Source organism: Dendrobates tinctorius, unplaced genomic scaffold (genome assembly GCF_039654945.1).
Source record: "Dendrobates tinctorius isolate UK_male_01 unplaced genomic scaffold, ASM3965494v1 ptg000107l, whole genome shotgun sequence".
Taxonomy (NCBI): domain Eukaryota; kingdom Metazoa; phylum Chordata; class Amphibia; order Anura; family Dendrobatidae; genus Dendrobates; species Dendrobates tinctorius.
The window spans coordinates 5,657,616-5,681,620 of record NW_027361775.1 but is presented as its reverse complement, the minus strand read 5'-3'; the positions used below and the strand labels follow the sequence as shown (position 1 = coordinate 5,681,620).

Genomic DNA, 24,005 nt, shown 5'->3' with positions numbered 1-24,005 from the left:
TATTCCCACTATGTCATAGTTACCTGTAGATATTTCTGTTTCTAGTTCTTCCATCTTGTTTGTCAGGCTTCTGGCATTTGCGAGCATGCAGTTTAGAGGACAATCTCCTCTCTGTGGATTGTTTCAGAAATTTTCTTACCTCCCTTCTGAGTATGTTGTCTTGGGTCTTCTTTGCCGCACTTCATATCCTTCATCAGCATATTTTCTGGCTTCATGTTCGTGTCTAATGCTTTTCTTCCAGTCCCATCTTCTTCTAGTTTAATGCCCTCCTGATGAGTGTAGCAAGTCTTCTAGCGAATGTGTGTTTCCTAGGTTTGTTGAGGTGCAGTCTGTCTCTGGCAAGGAGTCCATCGTACAGGTAATTTACACCGTGGCCCAGGAATCCGAATCCGTGTTGTCTGCATCATCGTCTTAGCCAGTTGGTTGCATCAAGGATCCTGTTCCATCTTCTGGTGCCATGCCCATCTACTGGAAGGATAGAAGAAAAAACTACCTGTGCATCCAGTTCCCCAACTCATCAAAGTCCTTGCAGATTGTCGGTAGGTCCTTCCTTGCCATGTCATTGGTGCCAACATGTATCAGAAGAAATGGGTGAACGTCCTTGGAACTGATGAGCTTTGGTATCCTATCGGTCACATCCTTTATCCTCGTATCTGGGAGGCAGCATACTTCTCTTGTGGTTATGTCCGGTCTGCAGATGGCTGCTTCTGTGCCTCATAGTAGTGAGTCTTCCACCACTACCACTCTTCTTTGCTTCTTTTGGTTACATGCTTCCACTCGTCTGCTTTTAGAGGTTGTCTGACACTTTCTTCACCTTCTGTGACCAGTAGAGATGCTTCTGTTTTGTCTAGGAAGTCTTCATTTTCTTTGAGTTTCAAAGTTGCAATTCTTTCTTCCAGACCCTGCACCTTTTATTCTAAAAGGGCAAGTAGTCTACACTTCTGGCAGGTGAAGTTGAATTCTTCTTCTGGTCGATCTGTGAACATGTAGCACATGTTGCAGCTCACTATGTAGGTTGTCACATCTGCCATTTTGCTCCCAGATCCTGCTGACTTGCTGTGTGTCTTCCTTCTTATGTAATCTGCTGTGTTTTCTTTCTTGTGTAATCTACTCAATCAGCCAAGCTTTCTTGCAATAATGTCCTATAGGCATGCGGTTTGGCATTGCTTTCCAAGCAGCCGGTCCCAGCTGTACCCAACAATCTTCTTGCTGGAGAGACGCTTTGCTTTTCGCAGAAGGCGCCTGGAATATGCAAACTGTTCTCCTCAAGCTTCAATCCCTGGGGTAGCGATGCTTTCCAAGCAGCTGGTCCCGGCTGTACCCAACGGTCTGGTCCCGACAGGACATAACAATGATAGTCGTTTTAATTGTTATTCCATAAATGAATAGTACATATGAAAAAAAATGATCAGACAATATCAACATTTTCAATTCTGAGGTAAAGTCTGTCTTTGGTAAAGACAGACTTTCCCTTTACTGACATAGGAGATTTAAGATTCTATCTTAAAAGGAGGGGGTAAGGGGAGGAGATCAATATCTAGCTCCTCCCTCCACACATCTACATAGAATTGTAACTGAGTCAATGGGGGGGTGATCCAAATTAAGTCGTGCTATCAATACATGTAAACCCATCCGAGACACCTAGTCACTCCGTGTGGGGAGTGATATAAGGTGGCCAGAAAAGGCACAACAATATTAAAAATATAGAAAATTAATAAACAATCTTTATTATAACAATAGTATCTTGCAAAAAAATATTTTTTAATTAAAAAGATGCCTAAAATGCAAGGAATGCTTATGGCCAGTGACCCTGTTACACATTAATAGCTAAGGCAATGATGATGTAAAAAGAATTGCCATTGTTCATCCTTAGGTTTAGGGGATGCTCACATTCATAAAATACCAAATTATCAATTGTAAAGTGTATGTGCAAAAAGAAGGTATATTGACTGAATGTAGGTAAACACAATAATGCTAGAAAATAAGGGGCCCAGTGCACAATCCCCCTTTTTAAAATACAGACTTAAATTAGTATGCTGGATGTGTGAACATTAAGCCTTACGCTTAAGTATAGCATAAGAAGAACATAGTTGCAAGAGTAAAACAATTATCATCAACATTGGCTGTTGGAGTGAAATAAGCATGGGCAGGAGGCCCTAAGAGAGTAACTTACTAGGTGAGATGCAGGGTCCATGCCACGTCCCTCTACCCCGACGTGCATTTGGTCCACACTTCTTCTGGGGGCATCCCCTGAAGAAGTGTGGCCGAAATGCAGGTCGGGGTACAGGGATGCAGCACGGACCCTGCATCTCACCTAGTAAGTTACTCTTATTCTTATCATAAAGATTGTTAATCAATTTTCTATATTTGTGTTACTGTTGTACTTTTTCTGGTCTCCTTATATCACTCCCCACTCTGAGTGACTAGGTGTCTCGCATGGGTTTATGTTGTGAATTCTCTTTCTGGGCTCCCTCTGGTGGTTACTGAAGTGGAGCTGGTCAGATTGACAGAGGCTTGCCACCTGATAATGATGATGACGATTGGAGATCTGGGATTTCTGACTGGTGTATTTAAGACAGCTGACTTCCTTCAATCCCTGCTGGTGATTTTCTTCCTGTGCCTTCTGAGGTCTGATGTCTCCTGCTCTGTTCCTGCATGGTTGAGCTAAGTGGTTAATTTGCTAATCTTTTTGCATTTGATCTGGTTTTGTCTGTCTCTGCTTTGTGTGGGTCAGCTTGCTCCTGCTGGGGTTGTTCTGGACCTCCGCCCATATGTTACTGCTTGTGTCAGTTTGTTCTGTCCCCTGTTATATTGGTCTCTTTTTGCTTTGCTTTCAGTATATACCAGAGTGCTGATATAGTGGGGGCGAAGTCGTGTGACTTCAGTGTTTTTTTTGTGCATCAGATGTGTGTTTTTTTTCAGGGTTTTTTGCGTGATTGCAGACAGTGCCTTTCTTTTCCTGTCCTGTCTAGTCAGTTTGGGCCCCATCATTTGCTCAGTCTATTTTTCTGCCTGCCTTTGTGTTTCATCTTGTCACAGTGACAATATATGTTTGGGGGCTATCTATTCCTTTGGGGTCTGCTCCGGGGCAGTTTAGATTTCACCTTTCTTGCTTTAGGCTGAGTTAGCTCTCTGGCTGTGCCGAGGCGTTTAGGGCATCATAGGTACACTCCACGGCTACTGCTAGTTGTGTGGATAGGATCAGGGGTCTGCAATCCGCTTAGTTACCAACCTCTCTGGTTTTCTGTGGCTTAGCCTGGTCGTGCTATCCTCCTCGGTGACCCATTCAGAACAGAATCACCAGGCTTACTGTAGACTCTAGGGTACTCTAAAGAAGGAAAGAATTTAAAAAAAAAAAAAAAAGTGTCAGAATTTTTTTTTTTGTATATTTTTTCCTCTTTTTTTGTAGGGCCGCAGGAGAATATTTTTTCTTGTAAAAAAATGGAGACTAAGCAATTGTCTGATCGCGTTGAGCAACTCGCTGCTGAAGTGCAGGGAATTTCTGCCTATCTCACTCAATCATCTGCTGTTGAACCAAAAATCACTACTCCTGATGTGTTTTCTGGGGATCTGTCTAAATTTTTGAATTTTAAGAATGATTGTAAACTGTTTTTTGCTTTGAAACCTAACTCATCGGGGAGCTCTGTGCAGCAGGTTAAAATTGTCATCTCCCTGCTGCGCGGCGGTCCCCAGGATTGGGCCTTTTCTTTGACACCCGGAGATCCTATTCTGGCTAATGTGGATGCGTTTTTTCAAGCCGTGGGGTTGTTGTATGATGAACCTAATGCTATTGATCAAGCTGAGTTATAATGTCAAAAATTCAGGAAGTGGGTGGTCCTTACTAAATGGAATGACGATGCCCAAGCAGCTCTCTTTTGGAAGGGTTTGGTAGAAACCGTAAAATATGTTATGGTGGGATTTCCTGTCCCCTCTGGTCTTGACGACTCTATGTCATTGGCCATTCAAATTGATCGGCGTTTAAGTGAACGTAAAACTATATGAGAGGCGTTGCTGCCTTTCGAACGAGCTTCTGAACCCATGCAATGCAATAGGGTTTTGTCTAGGGCACAACGTCAGGAGTTTAGAAGGCGTAATAAGTTGTGTTTTTTCTGTGGGGACGCCTCTCATACTTTTTCTGTCTGCCCTAAATGAGAAAAGCGTTTTGCTCATGCATTTGCGGTGGACAGTGTACAGCCTAAGTTCCTTTTGGTGATTACCTTGATCTGCTCCTTGTCTACATTTTCCGCAAAGGCTTTTGTTGATTCAGGAGCAGCTTTGAATCTGATGGATTTTGCGTTTGCCAAATGTTGTGGTTTTCCCATGATACCCCTGCGGACTCTTATCCCTTTGAGGGGTATTGATGCTACTCCTTTGGCGGAAAATAAACCCCAGTTTTGGACCCAGGTGATAATGCGGGTCGCCACGGACCACCAAGAGAATTGTAAATTTTTGGTGTTGCACAAATTGCATGATAGTATTGTTCTGGGTTTTCTTTGGTTGCAAACTGATAATCCTGTTTTGGACTGGAAATCTGTGTCTGTGGTGAGTTGGGGTTGTCAATGTGTTCTTAGTGACACTCCTGTTTTCTCCACCTCTCCCCAGTCTCTTGATATTCCTGACTATTTGGCTGATTTTTCTAATGTATTTAGTGAGAGTAAGTCTGCATCTTTGCCTCCTCATAGGAGTTATGACTGTGCTATTGAGTTAATGCCCGGGTGTAAATTTCCCAAGGGTCAGCTTTTCAACTTATCGTACCCGAACATGACGCTATGCAATCTTATATCAAGGAGTCGTTGGAGAAGGGTCATATTACTCCATCCTCTTCACCTTTAGGTGCTGGGGGGTTTTTTGTGGCCAAGAAAGATGGCTCATTAAGGCCATGTATTGACTATCATTCCCTTAACAAAATGACTTTTAAATATCAGTACCCGTTACCCCTGATTTCTGATTTATTTTCCAGAGTTAAAAGTGCCTGTTGTTTTACCAAACTTGACCTCAGGGGGCATATTATCTTATTCACATCAAACATGGGGATGAATGGACGACGGCTTTAAATACCCCGGAGGGACATTTTGAGTAGCTGTTGATGCCTTTGGGGCTCACTAATGCTCCTTCTGTCTTCCAATCTTTTATGAATGATATTTTCCGGGACTTTGTGGATAAGTTTTTGATCATTTATCTAGATGATATTTTGATATTTTCCAGTGATTGAGATTCTCATGTGGAACATGTCCGGACTGTGTTCCGGATTTTGAGGGAAAATTCTCTGTATGTTAAGGGATCAAAGTGTCTCTTTGGTGTACAGAGGATTTCATTTTTGGGATTCATTTTGTCCCTGTCTGCTATTGAAATGGACCTGGCCAAGGTACAGGCCATTTATGATTGGGTTCAGCCCACTTCTTTGAAGGCTCTCCAGAAGTTTTTGGGTTTTGCTAATTTCTACCGTAAATTTATAAGTAATTTTTCTATTATTGTTAAACCACTGACTGATTTGACCGAAAAGGGCGCTGAGGTGGTGAATTGGTCTCCAGAGGCAGTCTCGGCATTTCAGGAGCTTAAGCGGAGATTCACTTCTGCTCCGTTTCTACGGCAACCTGATGTCTCACTCCCATTTCAGGTGGAGGTAGATGCTTCTGATATTGTCCCAAAGAGATCTGGTGACTTCTAAGATGAATCCCTGTGCCTTTTTTTCTCAAAAATTTTCCCCATCTGAACGTAACTATGACATGGGGAATTGGGAATTGTTAGCCATGAAATGGACATTTGAAGAGTGGAGACATTGGTTGGAGGGAGCTAGACATCAAGTTGTGGTCCTCACTGACCACAAGAATTTGATTTATCTTGTATCAGCCAAACGCTTGAATCCTAGACAGGCTAGGTGGGCCTTGTTTTTCACGTCTTTTAATTTTGTGGTCCCTTTTCTTCTGGGCACTAAGAATGTTAAGGCGGACACCCTTTCTAGGAGTTTCTTTGCGGATTCTCTTGATGTGACTGAGCCTACTACCATTCTAAATGAGGGAGTAGTTCTTTCCGCCATGTCACCCAATTTGAGATGTGCCCTGGAGGAATTTCAGGAGGACAAACCTGAACGTTGCCCTATGGGAAAATTCTATGTCCCTGACCAGTGGAGGACAAGAGTAATGTCAGAAATTCGTGGCTCCACGTTGGCTGGTCACGCAGGTATTTTTGGTACCAGAGATTTGGTGAGTCGGTCTTTTTGGTGGCCTGCCTTATGTCGTGATGTCAGGAATTGTGTGCAGTCCTGTGGGACTTGTTCTCGGTCCAAGCCCTGTTTTTGTTCTAGTGGTTTGTTGATGCCCCTGCCTGTGCCCAGGAGGCCATGGATCCATATCTCAATGGATTTTAATTCTGATCTTCCTGTCTCTCAGAGAATGACTGTTATCTGGGTGATCTGTGATAGATTTCCTAAGATGGTCCATCTTCTACCACTCCCAAAGTTGCCATCTTCATCTGAGTTGGTGCCCTTGTTTTTACAACAGGTGGTTCTTTTGCACGGGATTCCTGAGAACATTGTGTCGGACAGAGGAGTCCAGTTTGTTTCCAGATTTTGGAGAGCTTTTTGCTCCAAACTGGGAATTCAGTTATCTTTCTCCTCTGCATTTCATCCTCAGACCAATGGGCAGACTGAGAGAACAAGTCAGACTTTGGAATCCTTTTTGAGATGTTTCATATCTGCTGATCCGGATGACTTGGTCTCATTTTTGCCCTTGGTTGAGTTTGCGCTAAACAATAGGGCTAGTTCTGCCACTTTGATGTCGCCTTTTTTCTGTAACTTTGGGTTTCATCCTCGATTTTCTTCAGGGCAGGTGGAATCTTCGACCTGCCCAAGTGTGGATTCTGTGGTAGAGAGAATGCAGCAGATTTGGGACCAAGTAGTGAATAAGTTGTCCCACTCTCAAGGAAAAGGCATAACGGTTTTCCAACCGGCATAGGACCATTGGTCCCCGGTTTAAAGTGGATGATATGGTTTGGTTGTTTTCAAAAAATATTCCTATGAAGGTTGCGTCTCCAAAATTCAAGCCAAGATACATTGGACCTTATAAGATTTTGGAAATCCTTAACCCCATTTCTTTCCATTTGGCTCTTCCAGTTATGTTTAAGATTCATAACATTTTTCATAAATCTTTGTTGAAGAGGTTTGTGGAGCCAGTAGTTCCCAAGGCGGCGCCTCCTGACCCTGTATTGGTTAAAAGTAATTTGGAGTATGAGGTAGAGAAGATATTGGATTCTCATTTGGCTAGACGGAGACTTCAGTACTTGGTCAAGTGGAAGGGTTATGGCCAGGAGGATAATTCTTGGGTCTCTGCTTCTGATGTTCATGCCGAAAGATTGGTTCGTGCTTTTCACTGGGCCTATCCTGACCGACCTGGTGGCGTGGATGAGGGTTCGGTGACCCCTCCTCAAGGGGGGGTACTGTTGTGAATTCTCTTTCTGGGCTCCCTCTGGTGGTTACTGAAGGTAGTAGAGCTGGTCAGATTGAGAGAGGTGTTGCAAGTTCTCTTTCTGGACTCCCTCTGGTGATTACTGGAGGTAGTGGAGCTGGTCAGATTGACAGAGGCTTGCCACCTGATAATGATGATGACGATTGGAGATCTGGGATTTCTGACTGGTGTATTTAAGACAGCTGACTTCCTTCAATCCCTGCTGGTGATTTTTTTTCCTGTGCCTTCTGAGGTCTGATGTCTCCTGCTCTGTTCCTGCATGGTTCAGCTAAGTGGTTCATTTCTATCTCTGCTTTGTGCGGGTCAGCTTGCTCCTGCTTGGGCTGTGCTGGATCTCCGCCCATATATTAATGCTTGTGTCTGTTTGTTCTGTCCCCTGTTATATTGGTCTCTTTTTGCATTGCTTTCAGTATATACCAGAGTGCTGACATAGTGGGGGCGAAGTTGTGTGACTTCAGTGTTTTTTTGTGCATCAGACGTGTTTGTTTTTTCAGGGTTTTTTGTGTGATTGCAGACAGTGTCTTTCCCTTCCTGTCCTGTCTAGTCAGTATGGGCCCCATCATTTGCTCAGTCTATTTTTCTGCCTGCGTTTGTTTTAATCTTGCCTCACCGACAATATATGTTTGGGGGCTATCTATTCCTTTGTGGTCTGCTCCAAGGCGTCTAGCGCACCGTAGGTACGCTCCACGGCTACTGCTAGTTGTGTGGATAGGATCAGGGGTTTGCAATCCGCTTAGTTAGCAACCTCTCTGGTTTTCTGTGGCTTAGCCTGGTCCGGCTATCCTCCTCAGTGACCCGTTCATAACAGGTTTACATAGAATTGTAACCGTAGCAACTGCCATTTCCTGTTTCAGTAATGAGTATGTCTGTCTTCACTGAATACAGATTCAACTCACAATTGAGAATTTTGACAATGAATGAGCAATTTTAACATAGAAGGAAGCAGATTTTTCTGATGAGATACATTACAAAGTTGCTAATTTTCATGTGTACTATTAATTTACGAAATAAAAATTAAAGTATGGTTACTATTTAATTATAAGAAATGTTTGTGAAAATGTTTAACACAATTCATACCTTATAGTGAAACTAGTTAATATCCATTAAGTCATTGCCACATTGATTTTGAGCACATTTTTTTATTGATTAATTTAATTGTTTTTCAGTCTAATATAGCAAGTAACAAAACTGGGTTTTCTAATACTAATACATATAATACATTTTCAGAGCCCAATTCTTTACTGGAACCCATTTATTAAGTGAATTCTATGTGCTTCTATAATCATATTTCACTAAGTAAAACTCTGGCAGACTTACTTCCGTCCTTCCATAGAGCTGTTTAATTAAAGTAAATGGCACCCTCATAACTCTAATAATAAACTTTTGTAAATTATGTAAAATATTCTAAATTTAATGATTTTGCCCTTTGATAAATTTCTCCTAATGTGCATTAAATAGCACCTTTCAGACGTTAACTTTCTATAATCAGCTAAAAGTTTCCAATACATATTCATATATGGAAGTATTTTTTATCAAAGTTATAGCAAAGTCACTCTTTTTATAAGTATAAATAAATGCAATTTTATACTAAACAGATGTGAAAAACAAAATGTATTACTATTGGACATTTTCTACTAAGTTAGATAGTTGTCAAGTTATCAAATAGCCATAAGTGATAGCTTGTTTATTGCTCTGTAGTACCCAATCCAAACGTAGAGGAAATCAAACATTTCCATCACTACTCCTTTCATTGTCTACAGCACTGGTGCATATAGTCGAGTAAAGCACGCTGCAATCTTTGAGTTACTGGAGATCACCAAGATACAGTATGTCCAATGGGACTAACAAGACCTATGGACCCACCATCTTGGGACTCTGACTTCATCACAGGCCCATTTGCACTTCTTACTACCTAATTACTACCTATTTATGGTTGGTCAGTGTTGTAAAGGAGGCAGAAGTACATGACCCTAGTGAAAAACTAATAACTAGTGATGAGTGAATTTGTTCAAAAAACAATTGCCAAATCATCACGAATATGGCACATTCAGATTCATGATCAGAAACACGAGCAAAGTTTATAAAATCAGAAAAAATCTGAAGCATTTGATAAAATGCGTGGGAGAATATTTGCGTTGCCATTAAAGTATTTTGAGCACTTTGGCTATGATAAAGCTAGTGTATGATAAACACGGGACACGTGCTTGATGAAGGTATGGGGTGGGGAGGAGATCAGAGGAGCAGCGTGCTTCAAAACTATTTTTTTTCTTCTACCTTTATGTGTGCACATTGCGACTTGCCAGTCAGGGTGCAGGAAACAACCACAATGTCCTGACACAATGGCTTGTGTCATTGGCTGCTGAAATAACATGTCCCTCTCCATATAAAGAAAGGACATCTTATTTTAGTGCCATTTTGACACTGCAACAGCGCAGAGAGGCTACTCCTGATGCTGGGACATTTTGCTGATAGATTTTTAGCTAGTTAGCTAGGTGGTTGTTTCTTTGTCAGATAGTTTAGATAGCCAGTGCCCTGTGTGGCTGTGAAATTGACCTTCCAGCAGATTTTTTTTGCCAATCCGGAGGTCCACAGACAACATGGCACATTTCATAGAATTGTGTTGTGCACTTCGTCTATTGTGCTCCATGCATGAGTAGACAATTGTAAATCTTATTTTTTCACTTGCTAAATGTGATACAGCAAGGCATATGCCACCTTGTCATTTAGTGGTGTGGCAACATTGTTCTGTGATTTGAGTTGTTGGCCATGAAAAAAACTTTTTGGCAGTTTCTACCAAGATTCAGCATGCCATATCTCACCTTGTTCTGTTTGTAGAGCTGTTATACAGTAAAAAAAATTTCATCAGTTTTACGTGATTTAGCATATGTGGCACCCCTGAGGGTTCAGTCGCCACAGAGATACTGCACCTCACCCAGAGGTGTGGTATCCCACTTCCCAGGTAAGGTGGAGGCACCTGACAGTACTCTAACATCTGCACCCAACACACCCTATAGCAGTGGGGCACCCTGGATGGACCCTACGGGAGGAGGATCTCAACCCTGCCTGGGTAGTAAAGGGTGTTGGGAGGTGGGTGGAGCTTGTAGGTTCGAGCGGGAGAGTAGAGTTAAGTCAGTCTTCCCATAGAGGGAGAAGTGGAAAGACGTGAGTGAGCAGCTCCTGGTTAGAGGAACTGCTGGAAAGGGCAGAAACTGAAGGAGGCTTCCTGTAGAGGGAAGGTATCCTAGAGGCACGGTGCAGCGACGATACTGCCAGAGGGGCTCGTTTCACACTGGCTGATGTCGGGTTGACGATTGATCAGGTCACAGAGGGTTTCCGACCTCCTAGCCTAGTGGAGATATCATCAGACTCAACTAGCAAGCCGGAGGCAGAGGCACCTTGAGGTATCTTAGCCACAAGCCACAGTTATCTTCTCAGCCATAAGGGAGCACGGGAATGCAGAGAGGATGTTACTCAACAAGGTCCGTGGCTGCTGGCCTGGGACACTGACTGTGAGGTGTTGGGAAGGAAGAGGCTAGAAAGCAACACAGTGAGTCTGCCAGGAAAGGCACATACTGAAGGGAATGCTGGAGGGGTGTTCTCCATCTGCCTGGGAGTTGACTGAGCCCCTCACCTGAAGGACACAGCACCAGGCTGGCATCTGTGTGCACCAGAACTGTGAGTAAAGTTTGGAACTGCACCCAGCTGTGTCTTCTGAATTCTTTCTGCAACATTCACTCAGCACTGCTACTTCTATCATCATCAAACACAACATCATCTTTACCATCAAAACTGCCCTGGGACAAAGCTCTGCCTGTGGAGAGCTATACCAACTCTGCTCAATCACCATCAGTCCCAGAGGATCTGCTCTGCAGTGCTGGTCCCCTCTGACTAGAAACCACAGGTAGCGTCATGAACACTTATTACAAACTCTTTATTTTTCGCTTGTAAATATCCCCTTTTATTGGACGCCAAGGGCCACGGACTGGGTCACTGCCGCTGTGACACTTCACCTTTAAGAAGTGGCCGGGCACTGAGTATCCCCACTGTCCTGGTGGGTGATCCACATTTCATACATCAACTTGTCAATTAGTGGTTGTGAAATAGAACTGTCTGCATAGCTCTTGTATAATTGCAGATTAAAAAAAAAATTCTGCTGCTAAAAGTGATACAGACCGCCATATACCACATTGTAATTTTGTGGCGGGGAAATTGTTGTGTGTGCAGAGCTGTTGCACATAAAATAAATATGTATTTTTTTACGAACATGATACAGCAGGCTAGATTCGAGTTTGAAATTGTTTGGAGCATATCTTCTAAGTTACACATGCCTCATCCACACTAAAAAAAATTTGTTCAATTACTAACAATCTACAGATAGGGAGAGCGCACTTTGAAAATTGTTTGTAGCATCTAGTCTACAGTGGGTTCCGAAAGTATTCAGACCCCTTTAAGTTTTTCATTCTTTGTTTCTTTGCAGCCATTCGGTTAATGCAAAAAGTTCATTTTTTTTCTCATTAATGTACACTCTGCATCCCATCTTTACTGAAAAAAACTGAAATGTAGAAATTTTTGCAAATTCATTAAAAAAGAAAAACTGAAATATCACATGGTCATAAATATTCAGACCCTTTGCTTAGTATCAAGGTGAAGTAACCTTCTGAGCTAGGGCGAAAAATGTGATAACACAGAGGATGATGATGAGTTGGTAGATCCCAAATGGCATAAACACAGAGACACACAGCTGAGTAGGTCATCTGAGGAGGAGGAAAACAAGGAAGTTACATTGCGCCGTACGGCGCAGATGTATAGTGATGCAGCCACGACGAGCAATGCATCCTCAGCCACAACTGTGACTATGGCCAGCAGTGTTCCTGGGTCTGCAGCTTGCAGGGGCAGCAAGGGTTGCCTAACCTGGGCCTTTTTTGTCACCGCAAAGGATGAACCAACTCATGTAATCTGCCAACTTTGCAAAAAAACTAAGTAGAAGGAAAAAGTGCAATAATTTGACTACTACATTTATAAACCTTCACATGCACAATCAACATGTATCACTCTGGTAATCCCACTGCGAAAAAATGTGGAACAGAGGACCTCAACAACCATCAGATCTGCTGCTTCTTCCTCCTCCTCTCTTACCATGCCAATTATTGTGATGCAGGTCTCCAACTGCAGAACCTTTGGATCTTTACCCACTCCAGTCAGGCTGAGTGAAAGCCCGTTAGCTGTAACGGAAGTGAACATGCCTGCTGTTTTTGACCAATCTGAGAGAATGAGCTCAACACAACTTTCTCAATCCACAGTAACATCTCCCCCTGCACCTCCCTCATGGTCCAGCAGCTTATCCAATTCACTGTACTCTGTCCTCTCCCAGCACTGCAGCCACCCCACGGTCCTGGAGTTGTGGTCATGTAAAAGATTGCTTCCTCCCACACATGACAAAGCTAAGAGGTTGAAATCCATCATCTCCAATCTGTTTGCCATGGAATTGCTGCTTTTTTGTCTGGTAGATTCAGATGGTTTCAGAAAGCTGATGGCGATTGCAGTCCCCCAATACCAGTTGCCCAGTCGCCACTATTTTCTAAGAAAATATTATCAAGCTATCCCGTACATGTAAATACAGGCCTAAGAAAAGATCCCAAGATAAATAAAAACTATTTTATTACATGTTTTTTAAAAATACACAACAAACATAAAAAAACATAAAAAAGCAAAAAATGCCATATATGGGGACGCAAGAGCACACCTGTGTGATAATCCTTGTGAGGCTGATAATAATAACAGTACAAAAATATAAACATATGTCCAGGGAATTAAATAATATTTTTCATGCAATTATCCTCATGACATATAAAAGTCAAAAAACAGTATCCAACAAGTGCTGATATACAGCTGACAAATAATATCAAATCACTAAGCATGAAGATTACCCTGTAACATGTAAAGATAATAGCCCATAACTGACTGAAATAATCGAAAAAAATTCCTAATCACATGAAAGGTATAGCATATATATTACAAAGAAATACCCAAGTGCATGGTAACACATAAATAGGGTCACATAAAAATATTATTTAATTCCCTGGACATATGTTTATATTTTTGGACTGTTATCATTATCAGCCTCACAAGGATTATCACACAGATGTGCTCTTGCGTCCCCATATACGGCATTTTTTGCTTTTTTATGTTTTTTTATGTTTGTTGTGTATTTTTAAAAAACATGTAATAAAATTGTAGTTTGATATTGCTATGTGAAGCGCCCTCAGTAATTATTTTGGACACATGTTGATTTGTTTATTTTCTAAGGCTAGTTTCACATTAGCGCTTTTGAGCACAGCGACGGCCCGCGCACGGCCGCCGCTAAGCCCCGCCCCTGCCGCACCTACGCCGGTAGCTCCGCCTACCAGCGCATGACGCTGCATGCGTCCTGCGTCCCCTATCTTTATCATTGGGGGCGCAAGCCGTGCGCAGTATGTGTTTGGTGGCGCATGTGTCCTTTTCACGGTGCGCCGACCAGCACCAAATGCAACCTGCTGCAGTTTGGCTGCGCTCGGCGCACCGTGAAAACGACGCATGCGCCGCCAAATGCATACTGCACATGGCCTGCGCCCCCAGTGATAAAGATAGGGGACGCAGGACGCATGCAGCGTCATGCGCCGGTAAGCGGAGCTACCGGCGGAGGCGCGGCAGGGGCGGGGCTTAGCGGCGGCCGTGCGCGGGCCGTCGCTGCGCTCAAAAGCGCTAATTTGAAACTAGCCTAAGAAAGCTGCTTCTGCGCTGCACCAGCATGTCACAGACAACATCACCCGTTCCATGACTAAATGTATGTTTGTCAGGGTGCATTTCAGCACAGACACTTGAATGAGTAAGCATGGTCAAAGGCATTACATTGCACTGACTGGGCACTGGGTGACTCTGGTGCCTGAGGGGGCAGGCGGGGAAAGTACTGCTCCACAAGTCTTGGAAACCTCAAGGCTTGCAGGACAAACCTCTATATTTCACACTTTCTCCACTGCTTCTGCATATTCCTCTACCTCCTCTAGGGCCTCCAACTGCACCCTCAATCTCTGCCTTAATGAGACATGCATTCCAACAGTGCAGAGTGAATCCCAACCACCTCCATACTGCGCATCCAAGGCTCACCGCAATCAGGTTAAGTTAAAAGTGATATGCCTTGGAGATCGCAGTCATGTAGCTGAAGAGTTGTGGACAGCTCTCCAGGCTGAGATTGAGCAATGGCTGTCTCCGATGAACCTTCATACAGGGAAGGCAGTGTCCAATAACAGTGCGAATATGGTGGCGGCCCTACGCCGATGCAAGCTCACACATGTGTCTTGCATGGCTTACATCCTCAACCTGGTGGTACTGCATTTTCTATGCCACTATCCTGGCCTGGGTAAGCTTCTGCAGAAAGCGTAGAAGCTGAGTTCTCACTTCCATCATTCGCAACCCTCAGGTCATTGAATTGCATGGATATAGAGGTCTTTGTCTATGCCAGTTAACAGGTTAATATGCAATGTGCTGACATGGTGCAATTCCACTCTGCACATGTTGCAGTGGCTGTGGAAGCAGCAATGAGCCCTGAAGCAGTATGTCATGTCGTATAGTTTGGGCTAAGGTAGTACAGACATGATGCATATCACATTTACCAAGTGGGCACAGATTATGGAACTCTTCACTCTTCTGCACGGTTTCAAAATGGCTACTACGATGGTTAGCGCTGGCGACACCATCATCAGCATCACTATTCTGGTCATCTATATGCTGGGGCAGAGTTTGAATAGCCTGCAGGAGGAGGTGGTGGTCCCAGAGGGAGAGGAGGAAGCAAAGGAGGATGTGGAAGGGATAACATTGTCTCAAAGTTCCAGACTGTTGTCACACAGGCTGGTGACAAGAGAGTGTGGATTACTGCGATCGAGGTGGGCTGGTGACAGTAGACAAACTGTTAGTGAAAGTGCAAGATCCAAGGAACAAATGGAGGAGGAAGAGGTGAGCAACTGTCAGGAGATGAAGAGGATAATTGTTGTGAGTTCATTCTCCCCTTCACATTTGATGTCTGATGAACTCCCTCTGCTGGTGAAGAGAGGTAGTGAAATTGATTGGGATGGGAAGAACCTGTCATCTGAACAGGCCGAGTGTGATTGGACATCTGGAATTTCTGAGTGGATATAAGGCAGCCGACGCCCTGCAGGGCTGCTGGTGATCCTTTCTGCTCTGAGCTCTTGCATCCAGCTTGGTTCCTGTCTACTAAAAGCTAAGTTTTTGCCCTGCTGTTGCTCCATGAGATTTTGTCTGGTTTGCTTAGTGTTTGTGTTCAGCCAGTCCTGGTTGGGACAGGCTGAATTCCATTTTTGTCTCTGATCAGTTGGTCTCTTTGCTCTGTTTTCAGAATATACCTGAGTGCTGATATAGTGATTTTGAAGTCTAGCGACTTCAGGGCCTTTTTCCCTATGAGACGGTTGGGACATTTTTGGTAGGGTTTTTTGCGGATTGCAGCCAGCATCTTTTCTGTCCTGTCCTATCTAGTTAGTTGGGCCCCATCGTTTGCTCAGCCTGTCTTTCTGTCTGTGTTTGTGCTTTCATCTGTTTTTCACCGACAATACATGTTGGGGGCTGTCTATTGCTTTGGGGTCTGCTCTGGGGCAGTTTAGATTTCCCCTTTCCTTCTTTAGGCTTATGTAGTTCTCTGGCTGTGACGAGGGGTCTAGGGCACCGTAGGAACCCCCCACGGCTACTGTTAGTTGTGATGTATAGGATCAGGGGTCTGCAATCCGATAGCTACCAACCTTTCCGGTTTTCTGGACTTACCTTGTATTTTTGTTTTCTCCTCCTTCGGTGAGTGATTCATAATAGATAATCATCCCTTCTCTGTTGTTCGTGGTTGGCGGGATGGGATGGAGGAAGCAAGCATCAATGTTTCCCAGCCACCAGCACAACATGGGCTTGGACCTCATGGAAGAGCCCGGAATATGAGTGCCTTCTTGCTGCACTATTTGAAACATGATCCCCATATAGTTATGATTCAAAATAGTGCTGATTACTGGGTTGCCACTCTGTTAAACCCACATTATAAGACAAAATTTTGCCAGATGCTTCCCACCCTGAAAAGTGACCCATGAATGCTGGAGTATCGAAACATGCTGTTACACAACCTTATGAGTGATTTTCCTCAAGACAGCAGTGATTCACACGGTGTGCATCGCAACTCTAGACTTCCAACCTTCGGCACGTCAATTCATCAATGCCAAAATATTAGTAGCAGCAGTAGTAGTGTAAATGGCAGAAACAATTTCTGTGAGTTCTTTGACACTTTTTTTTAGACCAGCTCGTGCACCAGGACAACAGAGTCCAAGTTTGACGCGTGGTGAACGAATTGAGAAGATGGTGCCGGAGTATCTAGAACTGAATAGCAATACCATCACGGAGGGTTTGGACACTTTCTCATTTTGGTCTTCAAAAATGGATGAGTGGCCTGAGCTCGCCTCTCATGCCTTGGAGGTTTTATCATGCCCGGCAACCAGCGTTCTCTCAGAAAGTGTCACCAGTACCACCAGTGCTGCTGGTGATGTCCTGACTAGAGATGAGCGAATATTTCAATGTTCGATTTGGATTATGTTCGCCGAATTTGCAATATTCGCTGATTAATTTGTCGAATATTTGCCAAACATTACCGAACACCATTCACGTTAATGGGTGGCAAAAACAAATGCATGCACAACACCTAAGAACGGCCCCAAATGCTTCCAAAACACAATAAATAAGGGTCAGTATGCTATGAGCACAGTATTAGCAACTAAAAATTTGATTTTTTTTTACCCTGCCCCACCTCTGAACAGCTGAATTTCACTGCCACTAAACGAGAAGGTGAAATATGACGTGCTGAATCTAGTTAGTCACAGTAAAACAAAATTTTTATGTGTGGATGATGCCTGTATGACAAATAAATGAATACTGAGATCTCCTCTACTGTATGACTTTAGAAACAGAAGAATTTTTTTGGGCTTGTCGATAAGGCCTATATAAGATTGAGTGGATGCTCAAAACAATTTAAAAGTGACATGTCCCCTGTCTGACATTAGTAACTGAAGAATTTGTTTGGGCCTGTCGATAAGGACTGTTAATGATTGAGTGGATGCTCAAAACAATGTAAAAGTTACATGTCCCCTGCTGTATGACATTAGTAACTGAAGAATTTGTTTGGGCCTGTTAATAAGGCCTGTATAAGATTGAGTGGATGCTCAAAACAATTTAAAAGTGACATATCCCCTGCTGTCTTACATTGGTAACAGAAAAATTTTGGGGGCCTGTCGATAAGGCCTGTCAAAGATTTAGTGTATGCTAAAAGCAATTTAAAAGTAACATTTCCCCTGCTGTATGACGTTAGTAACAGAAGAATTTTTGGGGCCTGTCAAAGATTGAGTGGATGCTAAAAACAATTTAAAAGTAACATTTACCCTGCTGTATGACGTTAGTAACAGAAGAATTTTTGGGGCCTGTCGATAAGGCCTGTATAACATTGAGTGGATGCTCAAAGCAATTTAACAGTGACATGTCCCCTGCTGTATGATGTTAGTAAAAGAAGAATGTTTTGGATGTGAATGGGAATGTACAACAGGGCCAGTAAAAGGGCAGCTATAGGAAGTACAAGATTCAGGATCCAGACTACATCTATTACTCACCTACCTAACACCAATTACCAGAGAGCATTTGATGCTCATCTGAAGATAGGTGTAACAGATGCGTGTCTCAAGCTAGGTATAAAAGATGCCCGTGAGAAATCAGATGCCAAAGAAGCACATAATCTAGAACATGGGTCTCAAACTGCATTCCTCGAGGGTCGCAAACCATGCATGTTTTTAAGATTTCCTCAGCATTGCACAAGGTGCTGGAATCATTATCTCTGCAGGTGATTAAATTATCACCTGTGCAATACATGGAAATCCTGAAAACATGACCTATTTGCGGCCTTGGAGGAATGCAGTTTGAGACCTCTGATCTAGAAGATACTCTCAAAACAATTTCAAACTTAGATCTCGCCTGCTATATCACGTTTCTAACAAAAAATAATAATATAATAATAATTTTAATGTGCAACAGCTCTACACACAGAAGAATTTCGATGGCACTAAATGAAAAGGTTGGATATAGTAGGTGGTATCACATTTATCAACAGAAAAAATTAGAATTTTTTTTAACGCGTGTTGGGTCTGCAGACAGGTTCATATCACGGCCACAACATGACAATGGCTGTATCACATTCAGCAACAGAAAAAAATATTTTATTGTCATGTGCCTTAGGTCTGCAGACAGTTTCATATCACCACAGCAATAAATGACAAACCCTGCAGGCTTTGTCTGAGAACCATCAGAAATGCCCCCCCCCAAAAAAAAAAAAAAGTACAGAAGGCAAATTTTACAGCCACACTGGACACAATCTAGCTACACTATCTGACTGATACGTAACCACCTATCTAACTAGCTAAAATGTGGGATACAGCAGGCTTTTTCACATTTAGCTTATGAAATAATATTATTTAGAATGCTATACTCGTGCATGGAGCACTATAGAAGCAGTGCACAACACATATGTAGGACATGTGCCCTGCCAGCTTTGTCTGAAAACCTCAGTAATGCCCCCCCCAAAAAAAAAATTTCCGGACGGTAAATTTTACAGCCACACTGGACACTATCTAGCTACACTATCTGACTGATATACAACCGCCTAACTAAATAGCTGAAATATTGCTAGTAACAGTGGCAGAGTCAGGAGCAGCCTCTCTGTGCTGTATCAGTGTCAAAATAGAGGAAAATCTTGTTTTAGCGCCATGTGCAGAGGGACATGTGATTTCAGCAACCAATGACACAAGCTCTTGTGTGAAAACATTATGGGTGTTTCCTGCACCCTGATTGGCTAGCCGCAATGTGCACACATAAAGTTAGGAAAAAAATGACTGCTGTGCTTACAAAAACGCCACGCCTCTGAGCTCTGCAAGCCCCCTCCCCTCATCAAACACGTGCCAAACGCTCATGATGCACCACCATTATCGTTACTAAAGTGCTGAAAATATTTTTGTGGCAACGTAAATATTTTCCTGCACTTTTACCGAATGTTACCGATTTTTAGCGATTTTATAAAATTTTGCTTGGGTTTCCTATCACGAATTTGAATGTGCCATATTCATGCCAAATTTTTGTTTGCCGATCATTTTCCGAACAACTTTGCTCATCTCTAGTCCTGAGGCATAAGTGCCCCTGAAAGAATAGACAGCCTAACTTTCATCAAGATGAACAAGTCATGGATCTCCAAGGACTTTTGCACCCAAATCACAGACTGTACAGACTAGGCAATGTTGAAGTTTTTAGTGTGCTGCATTTATCATGCATAGTTGCACTCTGTGATAATAATAATAAAAATAATTGTATTTCTATAAAATTCTGTAGCACTTTACATTTCAGTGGGGACTTTTACTGTGATATCTTTAGTGTGGCTTTTGTGCCTGCTGTTGCTGCTGCTGTTGCAACAGATGCTAACACAAATTTGTGGAAATGTGAACAGTCATAATTGGTCTACATCTGCTGGGTTTTGTCAGTCCCTATTATACTATTCATACTCTTGTGAAATTGATGCCATTTCGGTGGTGTCTGCCCCTAATTATTTTAATTTTGAAGACTCCTGATGAGTCTCCATTGTATGGGTTTCTGTAGTGGAAGACATGTAGGTTCCTATTATACTATTTAGATGCTCGTGAAATTGATGGCACTTCAGTGGTGCCATGCCCTTATTTTTGGAAATGTGTACACTCCTGGTTGAGTGTCCATCTGCTGGGTTGGCTGTCATGGAAGATGTGTCGGTCCCTATTAAACTATTTCTACTGTGGTGAAATTAATGCCAATTTGGTGGTGTCTGCCACTAATTGTTTGAAAAGGGAACACTCCAGATTGATTCTCTCCATCTACTGGGTTGGCTGTAGTTTATAAGGTGTCGATCCTTATTATACTATTTCTACTGTAGTGAAATTGATGCCACTTTGTTGGTGTCTGCCACTAATTTTTGGAAATGTGTAGACTCCTGGTTGGATATTCTTCATGAGTGTTGCCTGTAGCAGTACGGCGCCAAGACAGGCAGGACTCCACTGCCTTTGAGTAAACTATCTGTGTTACTATCCTTATATTTTTCTGACATTAGTAGTTCACAAAACTGATATTTGTGCCACCTCAGTGTGGTTGAGCATGAAAGCAGGTTGAGCTGTTGCATGTGGTATCAGTACTCCTAGTACAGCAATAAAACCAAAGATATTCAGAGTGCTGACTATTTTTATTATTATAGTACACATGCAAATAAATATATATCATGTACATCATCCAAATAAATATATATCATGAAAATAAAAATAAAGTACATATATTCACCCAAATATGCAGAAAATATGTGAAAATATATAAAATATAAAGTGTCCTGTGCACAAATAAATAAACCATTTATTAATCATGTCCCATAAAATGGTGTGAAAATGTTTATTTCAATATGCAATCACCTTCAAAATAAAAAAAAATGTGCACACTGCAGAAAATATATAAGAGGCTATATAGCCTTCATTGCATATAAATAAGAGATGAACAATAAAATAAAATATTTAAGTGCAAAAAGAATGACTTAACACTGCTGGATCACTGTTTACTACCAACACAAATATTGCGGTATAATTAAGTGAATGAAATAATATCACTTCATGTGGTTACTGCCCAGAGTCTCCCCTGCCCCCTGCACACTACACTCCAATACACGTTTCACTCTTGCTTCGTCAGGGAGCAAGCCTACACCAATCCCTCACCCACCTCATCTTAATTTGAAGTTCAATTCAAAGCTGTTCATGCTGGGCCAGACCCTGATAACTCATGCATGGCTGATTGCTGCCGTGCCATTCTAAAATTTGTACTGTGGTTGAATTGAGGCCACTTTCCTGGTGTCTGTCCCTAATTTGATATGTTTTGGCAGCTTTTGGGCTCGTTTTAAGGTGTTGTGTATGCGTTTGTTTTTGCCTCTCGTTGACGCTGGGCTATGTTCCGCAAATATTCTGCAAACAGGCAAATATTGCAAAGTTGGCAATTGTAATCCAAACCCGAACATTACAGTATTTGCTCATCTCTACTAGTAACACCCCCTTAGATTTACTTAAAGTTAGCTCATTAGGTGTTAACCCTAGAATGTGTGACGTCTGAAATATACACGTTCACATAACCCGCATCTTTTAGGCTCTTGTGCAAATCATATGGAGGAACTCAAATAAATAAACTTCTAAGTTAATTTAAAAATTTCAAAGTATGAAAAATGCACAACATTGTAATTATAACTGTTTGCAAAACGTTATGCATTCTAGATTGCCAATATATCTACAACAGCAAGGCAAAATAAAAAAAGAACATAAAACACTTTAATCCACAATGATACTGTGTGTCCAGATCAACATAAAAGGCGAATGGTCCTCTTTAATCGATATCATTGTTTGAATAATGATCTAAAGCTAGAGATGGGCAAATTGATTTCTAATTAATTGAATTTGATACAACTTTCTCCGCTCACACTCATTTGTTAAGCTCCACTTTTGGCCTTACAAGTCACATGGCAATTCACAGTGACAGGACCTTCTTATGTCTTTTAACCCCTTTCCAACGTAGGGCACAAATTTAAGCCAATGTCGGACTCCCTCCCTTAGATGTGGGCTCCGGAGGTGAGCGCACATCTTTCCCTAGACATGTAAACTGTTTTGAACAGCTATGTGCCTGGAATAGCTACGGGTGGAATTGCGATCCCCCGAGGCTAATAACCCATTAAATGCCACTGTCAACAGTGGCATTTAACTCGTGCTTCCGGCCATCAAATAATATATAGCAAAATATTGAGATGAACTTTTGTTAATGACCAAATACTTATTTTCAACAATAATTTGCAAAAAAATATCTTGCCAAATCAGACAAGGTGATTTTCTGGATTTGTTTTCTCATTTTGGCTCTTATAGTTTTGGTCTGTCTATGATTTCAATTACAGGCCTCTCTCTTCTTTTTAAGTGGGAAAACTTGCACAATTGGTGGCTGACTAAATACTTTTTTCCTCACTGTAAGGCAGAATGCACTATATGTAGTATGTGAAGTTTAATGCACCTCTTTTACCATCCACTTTAAAAAAATTACTTTTCTGGAAAGAACACATTCAATGATTTGTAGGCTGATGATCATTTTCTAAATTAAAAAGTCCAACACTTGTTGCTAAGCAATGACCCACCAAAATTTATTCAGTCCTCTTTATAACATCAGTTAAAAATACCACCTGTTGTAAAATCAAATAAATCCCAGGTGAAAAAAACTCAGTGTTTCTTATTCTGTGACTGTTTGAAAAGTAGAATAGGGATGTATCTACTCTATTGTATAACTTCTCTTTGTGATAATGAATAACTTTTATAGATGTTCGTACAATTAATTTTAGAAGTATAACCATAAAGCTTTTTTGTTCTTCTAGCTATAATGACAGTCCATGAAGATTTCTTTCTTTATAAAACTGGTATCTACAAATATATAGGCATGAGTGAAAAGAAACATGGAAAAAAAGGCACACATTCAGTAAAGATTATTGGGTAAGTCATAGGCTTTAGAAGTTGCTCTGACTTCTTAATTTTATTTTATTTGCACAAAGAATTGTGTTATACTCGTGTTATTTTAAAACTTTCTTTAGTTAAGTTTTAGGTCTAAAATAACAAATTTATAATGTGATAGACACAGGAATTACATCATGGCAGCATTTTATTTTACTTTTCAAGAAAACCGCTAATGAAAAATGTTCATAAAGACTGTATCTAAATGTTATTTTGCCATCTGACACTGTCACGATGTGACTGACCCGGTGTGACGCTACCCAATGTGATCGGTCACCTAACAGCACAACAATACAACGCCGAAGGAATAGGGGAGAGGTCCAACCTGAGCCTTTCCCTGACCTCACCTAACACCCTATGCAGGTCCTTCCCCCTGCTGACGTCAGGATACGTTGTCCCTATTTCTCACCTAGATCAGCCCTGGCTAGTGAACTGTCTGGCAAGGAGCACTAGCCTCACCTGTGCAGATAACACACACAAGGAGTACGTGACAGACACGAAAGGGAAAAGGTAACAAAAATACTGACAATGGAGAAAAAACTGACATTAACCCCCAATGGCCTGAAAGGAAAAAAAAAATAATCTGAGAAGCCAGATCTGCCACAGATCCCATAATGGATTGTGACAGATACATTGATACATCTAGGCTGGGGAAATATATTTCCAAAAAATAACATTAAGACAAAGTGAGAATAATTTGAAATACGCTTTGACATTTTAGGGTAGCAGCAACTTGGTTTTTAGAGGATAGGGACTCAAGAGGCAAAGAATGTCTGCATTAAGCTGTTAAAACTGAAAGGGACTGAAGAAATAGATATAATAGAAAGAAAATGGCAAAACATGAGAGCAGCAAAGAAGGTATAAAAAGATACCAATCAAGAACAATCTTAAAATA

The 24,005-nt window shown here is 41.9% G+C and overlaps 1 protein-coding gene across 2 annotated transcripts in view; it reads left to right on the top strand.

Moving 5' to 3' along the window:
• The window catches only part of TINAG (tubulointerstitial nephritis antigen), a 152,234-nt gene that overhangs the window by 109,158 nt on the left and 19,071 nt on the right, over positions 1 to 24,005 (top strand). For both annotated transcript variants that reach the window (XM_073589141.1, XM_073589142.1), the window contains exon 9: positions 22,978 to 23,092. In XM_073589141.1, coding sequence (XP_073445242.1) covers positions 22,978 to 23,092 — 115 coding nt within the window. The remainder of the gene's footprint in view (positions 1 to 22,977; positions 23,093 to 24,005) is intronic.